Below are 7481 nucleotides of genomic sequence, written 5' to 3' on the forward strand. Positions count from 1 at the left end.
CCATCTGGACATTGAGCCATGGACCACTACCATCCAACCAATTACTCCTCCACCAAACAGTGCCCCCATCAAATCCATCTCTCCCTAATTTAGAGAGAAGGATGTTGTGGGGGACTGTGTCAGAGGCCTTACAGAAGGCCAGATCGATGACATCCGTAGCTCTTCCCTTGTTCACTGATGTGGTCACTCCATCATAGAAGGCCCGTAGGTTGGTCAGGCAGGACTTGCCCTTGGTGAAGCCATGCTGGCTGTCTCAAATCACCTCCCTGGGCCTCCATGTGCCTTAGCATAGCTTCTGGGAGGATTTGCTCCATGATCTTCCTAGGCACAGAGATGAGGCTGATGGGTCAGTAGTTCCCAGGGTCCTTATTGCTCCCTTTTTAAGAAATGGATGCAATGTTTCCCTTTTCCAGTCTCTAGGATCTTCACCTGAGTGCCGTGACTTTTCAGATACCATTAAGAGTGGCTTGGCAACTACCTCAGCCAGTTCCCTCAGGACTCTGGGATGCATCTCATCAGATCCCATAGACTTATGTATGTTCAGCTTCCTCAGGTGGTCTTGAACTTGATCTTCTACAATGAGAAGGACTTTGCTCCTCCAGTCCCCAGCTTGCAGTCCATCCCCTCGAGCGGTGTAGGAAGAGACACTGCTAGTGAAGACTGAGGCAAAGAAGTCATTCAGTACCTCAGCCTCTTCCTTGTCCATGTTTACCAGTCTGCCAGTCTTGCTTATCAACAAGGGTGTGCTTTCCTTGACCTTCCTTTTCTGGCTGACATACGTTTAGATGCCCTTTTTATTATTCTCTGCATCCCTTGCCAAGTTCAGCTCCAGCCTCTCCTAGGCCTTCCTGACCTTATCCCTACACAACGGGGCAATGTCCTTGTACTGTTATCAGGACACCTGAACCTGCTTCCACTGTCTGTGCATTTCCTTCTTGCCCTTTAGTTTGACCAGCAGATGGTCCTCGTCCTTGTAGTGAGGACTTTTCCCTAGATACTTCATAAAAAAAGTTGTATCCACAGTGTGGATGTGTGATACTCTGATGTTCTAGCAGCACTAGGAATATGAAAGTAGAGGTGAAACGGGCAAGTCTCCTTCCTGTCGGAGTACCACACACCTCCTTCTCTTAAACGATGCATGGCAAGAGATGTAGGGCACAGACGTGATGATTTGTGTGGAAGGAGGCATGCAGAATAGCAAAGATTTTTATTTTCAGCTCACATTATTTGAAAATCGGATCTTCAAGGGGTTAATAAGTGGCTAGCAGACATTTCAGTAAATGGCTAGATAATTGTTATTGGAGTGCAGCGATCAGTTTTTCTAACTGTGGCTTGTCAAGCCCAAAGATTACAGTGGTGTATGAAACCATGGTATGTTGAAGTGTTGTGTTTAAAATCATCTTTAACTCATTCCACTCATATCTGCCCTGTGCATGACCCGTGCTGATTGTTCACTAGCCCTGTGTAAATGAGGATTTAGAGGGAAGAATTTCTGTATAGTATTTTTTTTAAATAGACATGCTGTCACACACACGCACACACACACACACACAGAGCTAAGGTTTTGCAAGAATTTTCATGCCAGTGTCAGAGAAAAGCTTTTCCAAAGTTAAAAGCCTGCCTGCGGGCAGGGGTGTGTATGTGGGGGTGCACTTTCTGGTGTGGAGGGCTCTTCTCCCCTCTTTGAGGGGAGAAGCAAAGCAGGCACACAGCTCAGCCAGAGCTTCCTACTGTAGCAGAGGTGGGAGGAATCTATAAATGCATGTTTTATGTAAAGTGCCCGGGATTGCCATGTGAACATCCAGACTTTGAGCAGCCAGTGAGGGAAATTAATGCCACTGCAAGGGAGGAGGAGGAAAGCAAGCAGTTCTCCAGGCTGGCCTCGGTGGCTTGTGTCTCTCTCCTGTTCCCCAAAGTGGGTTCCTTGCTCTGAGTCCTGCTTTTTCTAGTGGTGCATCCCCATGGGATGCCCACTGCTCATGGGCGGCACGGAAGCCGCTGAGGCTTCTGCGGATGTTATTTTAGATTTGGGGAGTTGTATTGTTTCCAGGACAACTGGGGAAGAATGAGGAAGAGACTTGTGCCGAGTCAGCTTGGAGCTAGTGAACACCCTGGCTTGCTCGCTGCATTTTCCCCTGGAAAACGGCTAATGGCCTACTTTTACAGGGATCCCCTCAAGCCAAGCAAGTGATTGGGTTAAAAAATACTAGTGCAAGAAGCAAATGAGGAGCCAGTGTTGTCAGGTGCAGTTGTAGTCTGATAATAGCAAACAGCTCTCTGTGAAGCGAGCACTGTGAAGTTGTGGACACTCAGCACACTCAGAAGGTGAGTGCAGAGCAGACTGTGTTTCTGGGCTGGAAAGCCCATATTTGGGTCTCTGTGTTTAACTCTCTTAACCTTTGATGACTGCTAAATAAACGTCCCTGTTCTACACAGCTCCTTCGATTAAGTGGAACGTGCTATATTGTGTGATCTTGCCTCTGTACCATTAATTGACTTCTATTCTAAGAGGAATTAAATCCTTCTTGAAACTGTAATGTCACCTTATTTTTCTTCTTTCCATATTCTTTCTGTCTCATAGCAATGCTAAACTGCAGAATGTGGTGTTAAACTCCAGTGCTGCCATGGGGAGCAATAAACTTCAGGAGAAAGATGCCACCAGAGCTCCTGGCCATGATCTCAGCAATGGCAGCAGCAATTTGGAAGCAGCCAGGCGCCTGGCTAAACGCCTCTACCATCTGGACAGATTCAAACGGTCCGATGTGGCAAAGCATTTGGGTAAAAAGTACGTGCTGATGATATGAGGCCTTTGGCCACGTTGTTCTTCTTGCTGGTTCTGGAGGGATTCACTCTCAAATGATAACCTTTACATATTTATGTGTTTGTTTAAAGCAATGAATTCAGCAAGCTTGTGGCCGAAGAATACCTTAAGTTTTTTGACTTCACAGGCATGACGCTCGACTACTCACTCAGGTACATGCCCATCTGCAGACCTTATGTTCTTGTTTTAGTAACAGTGCTGTTTGCTCTGTTGTCCTGATTGAAGCGGTTGCCCTGTGGGTGCTTAAGTGGGTGAAGAGAGGGATATGGGGCGTTTTTGGGACGGAGCATTTATCTTCTATTTAGCTTGGCATGCTGCTGTACTCCAGAGTGCTATTGCAGCAGTGGCATTTCCTGGAGAGGGAAATCTTAGGGTGGACCTGCTTAGAGATGGTCATTGATGCAGAGGAGATGGAGAAAAATGACCAGTTACTCGGTAAACAGGGGACTTGGAGTCTGCCAGGTGCTGCTGGGGAGTGAAGGGCCTTGAGCTGTGGAGACTTTTTGGCTGATGGCCTCTGGAGCTTGCTCTGCCCTGCTGCAGTTCACAAAGCCAGGGCCAGGGTTTGATGTGGCTCAGCAGCCCTCCTCCCTGCGTCCCTCTCAGGCACCCAAAAATGTGCAGAACAGCAAAAGCTTCCGCGTGGAAAATGCCATTGAGAGTTTGGTAGCTGACAGCGTGGGTGTTTGAAAACCCAGCCCTTCAATTTTCCTTCCTTTTTACACTGGAATTAGGCCTCAACAATGTTTGTTTCCAGTGGTTTTTTTTCTTAGTAGGCAAAACACCAACTTTGTGTAGCAGTGGCCTGTTAGCATGGTTGCTGGTGTTTGGGTGTGTAAAGGGATTTAAAGGGGCTTTAGATCATCTGGCTGAGGTTACTTAAGTGGGTTATAGTTTTTTTCTAGTGAGACAAAACCAGGAGGTCCACAGGCACTTGCCAGTCCTATTGCAAATGCATTTCCAGGGGGTTAACTCCAGGAGACCGTAGCAGACCCCAAGGAAAGCCCAGAGTCCTGCCTGCTGAAGGTGGCAGAAGGGAGACGCGCCTGCGGCCGGGGGATTGGAGACACCCACTCTGCGCAGGGTGGGAGCAGCCGGGGCAACGGGGGAGGTCTGCTGCACATTCCGGGTTTCAGCAGCCCTGAAGCAAGATGCTAAATATACCCATCTTTTAAGTTGTGAAATCCAAAACTTAATTGCTTTGTGGCACATATTTAGGAGGTCTCTGCTCCCAGTAGATCTCCTGTTAATATTAATAGTCATGACCTTCTCTAAAATATGCCCTGGCTCATGTGGGACTTAGACACATCAGGGGTTTGCTGAGGTTTCAGGAGTAGCTGCAGCAACTGCTGGCTGCACGCCCTGAGCATGCAGCAGAGGCCAGAGACAGAGCATCGTCCCGAAGCCTGGGGAGCCGAGGCGTGCTCCCTCAGGCTTGTAGAGAGCCAGAGGTAACCACCCTGTTGCTGCTGGCTGGCTGACAAGCTGTGGTTTGTTAAGCATTTTGGAGCCCAAGGTGGCAGCCCCAGACCTGTGCTACCCCAGGCTGTGGGAGGCCATTGTGCAGTGCGTATCACTGTCAGTGGCAAGTCTGGGACATGGGGAGGATTGGTCCTTCGTCATCCTCGTCTACTTCCACACTCTGGACTCACATTGCTCATGCATCTCCCAAGTGCATCTCTTGTGTCCTCTGCGGGACCGCAGGAGGGGAGGAGGTGGGACCGCTGCTCCAGCCCCTCTCAGAGTCCATCCTGATCCTCCCAGTGGGCGGAAACTCGCCCCCGTGGCCCTTGGCCGCTGCATTGTGCTCTGAGAGCAAAGAACCTGCCTTGTTTACATACCAAATGTTGTTTCATCAGTTGCCTCTCTGAGATGGCTTCCAGGGCGGTAAAGGTGCTGAAGAGGAGGAGAGGGTGTAGGTCAGTGATGCCTGGCGTGGGCAGGGGATGTCACTGGAAAGAGCCCGCGCTGGAAGAGGGGGAAAGATGGCTAGGTGTCAAAATGTCCCATGGGGACATGAGGTAGGAAGGCAAGAGAAACCCTGCAAAGACTCAGTTGTATCTACTTGTGAATTGGGTTATTCGCAATACATTACATGTAAAATTAAGTTATTACCAGGCAGATCACACTCCGTATGGGTGTGAGATCAATGCAGGTACAGCCCATCTCTGATCTTGCATCGAAGAGAAAAAAATTAATGTTTATTTGTCCAGGCTAGATAGACGTGAGTGTTCCACCAACATATTCCACACGTCTCAGATCTGGTGTCAGTTTCAGTCTATTTTGGGTGTTAAAATTGTGTATTAGGCACTCATTTTGTGTGCCGTCTTGCTTCGGAAGCAGAAGGTTTGTATTTTCAGGCTTTTCTTAGAAGCATCCTGACAAAGGAGCGTAGGCTGATACTGCTGAGGTCATCTCTTGGCTCCAGGATATGGGGATTTTGGGAAGTGCAGAAGTTCTTCTTTGGCTGTGAGGCGAGTTTTTGTAGCAGGAAGAATAGCGGCATGGTTAAGAGGTAGGGTAGTTAAGTGTCAGATGAAGAGTGGAAGATGTGTGTGCGTCCCACCTCTTTGCACAGGCTCGCTGGCTGTTTCTAATGAACGTGCCAAGGTGAGCACCAGCCCTGCACTCTGGACTGTCATGAGCAGGAGCCCAGGAGGGCCAGGTTGCTCCTCCCACTGTTGAAGCTCAGTGGGAGATGTTGTGACTCTTCTGCCCTCTTCTCCAGATGTTTTCTGCAGGTCAGGTAGTCACATTGCCCTCTGCAAGGTGGCCTGGCTGGTCTGATAGGTCACCCTCCAGAAGGAGGACTACACCTTTGGCGTGGGGTCTGAGTCTCCAGTGCACCTGCTTGACTTCACCGCCTGGAGTAGCTCCTCTGATTTGGGTGGGAATACTAGTGAGTGTAACATTAAAAGGTGCGGGGGTGACAGACAATTAGAAAAGGACAGAGAACACCGTGGATGTCTGTCATTCATAAACAACACCTGCTCCAGTTCCTTCCCCAAAGAAAATTATTAAAAATAAGAACAGCTCTTTCAAATGGTGTAATTCTGTATTAGTTTGTATATTCCGTGGCTGAGACCAATGGTAATTTAACTCCTGCTTCGTTACATGATGGGATTAATTGCAAACAGGATTATAGCCTGTTTTTCTAGAAAGTCTTCTCAGAACCAAATGTCTGGTGTGTGCTTATGTACTTCTTGCTGTGAAGTAAGGTGATGTACTCTGTGAGCTGCGTGAGGCAAAAAGAGATTTAAGACTTTGATTTCACCTTTTTCTGCTCTTCTTTTAGAAGTTTCTTTAAAGCCTTTTCACTTATCGGAGAAACTCAGGAACGAGAGAGAGTTTTAATCCACTTCTCCAGCAGATACTACCAGTGCAACCCAAACACCATTTCTTCTCAAGGTAACTTTGTTTCTGATACGAAGGTCTTTGGCTGCCTCCTTCTTCCTTCGTTACAGCCTTCGACAGCATGTATGGTGTGTGCCTGGGAACTGAAGGTGTGTAATTGCCGTGCCACACTTCAGAGACTGCCTGTGGTGAGCACTGAAACCCTCCACGTTCTCCAAACGTAATTGTGGTAAGGCAGTGAAAAAATCTGTATTTATCCCCAGTCAGGAAAGCTGTTGAGGCCTGCTCAGTGTAAATCCTCAGCTGTAGCATCTCCAGATTTTAACGTTCTCAGCTGTGGTTTCTGGTTCTTGCTGACTTTCAGCGTGTGTGGGTATCTGTACTCTGGCTACACATACGTGGCTGAGAATAGGTCCCATCTCAGGTGGAAGAGAAGCTCTTTGCTTTCCATGCTCCGTTCAGTGCTTGTGTCTCTGCATGCACTGGCAGCAGGCATGCCAGTTCTTGCCAGTTGTGGGGGTGAATTTTGGGTGCTTTATCCAGACCCTGGCATAGTTTCATCTCGACTAGCTAACATCAGTCGGAGTGCTGTCTCCTAGCCAATGTTTTCAGTCATTTTGGAAATCTATGGTGGAAACAAACAAGCACACAGATCAAACCTGAGAAATCTGGCATTGGAGAAGAGGACAAACTGTCCGCTGGCATAGCTGCTGTGTTCTGCCAGCCATGCCGGCAGAGGCATGCGATCCTGTAATTGCAGCGCAGGCTGGTCACACGCTGAGAAAGGGAGGAGGGCGAGAAAGAAAATAAGCACAGGCTAAGCTGTGCCTTTAGTCTCAAGTGTGAATGAGAAGGAGCTGCTACACTTGGAGGTACTCCCACACTTCCTTAGCCCTTGCTTTGTGGCCTGCCCCCATTGCAGTGAGGTGATGTTTGTCCACTTTGCACCAGTTCAGCTTTACTGGCTCACACGCCAGGGAAGGGAATAGGCAGCAGTAAGACAGGATCTGCTCCCATGGTGTCTCAGTCCTCTTCCTAACACCTTTCTTGTTTCAAGACACCGCAGGCAGTCAGCTAGAATAGATGTGTCATGTCCAGACTGAAATAATGACTTGCATGTCAAGTCATTGACAAGGGATGGGATATCATCCAGAGGGACCTGGACAAGCTCAAGGAATGGACCTGTGTTCAACAAGGGCAAGTGCAGGATCCTGCACCTGGGTCAGGGCAACCCCTGGTATCAATATAGGCTGAGGGATGAAGGGATCGAGAGCTCTGCTGAGAAGAACTTGGGGGTACTGGTGGA

The 7481-nt window shown here is 48.6% G+C and overlaps 1 protein-coding gene across 1 annotated transcript; it reads left to right on the plus strand.

Moving 5' to 3' along the window:
• Positions 1-2585: 2585 nt before the first annotated feature.
• Positions 2586-6229, plus strand: LOC104625044 (PH and SEC7 domain-containing protein 3-like; the record flags this gene model as incomplete). Its single annotated transcript, XM_010292571.1, has 3 exons — positions 2586-2785; positions 2893-2973; positions 6117-6229. Coding segments are annotated over exons 1-3 (355 nt in total), but the record flags the coding sequence as incomplete, so codon positions are not given.
• Between the last annotated feature and the right edge of the window lie 1252 nt (positions 6230-7481).

Source organism: Phaethon lepturus, unplaced genomic scaffold (assembly GCF_000687285.1).
Source record: "Phaethon lepturus isolate BGI_N335 unplaced genomic scaffold, ASM68728v1 scaffold7888, whole genome shotgun sequence".
NCBI classification, from domain to species: domain Eukaryota; kingdom Metazoa; phylum Chordata; class Aves; order Phaethontiformes; family Phaethontidae; genus Phaethon; species Phaethon lepturus.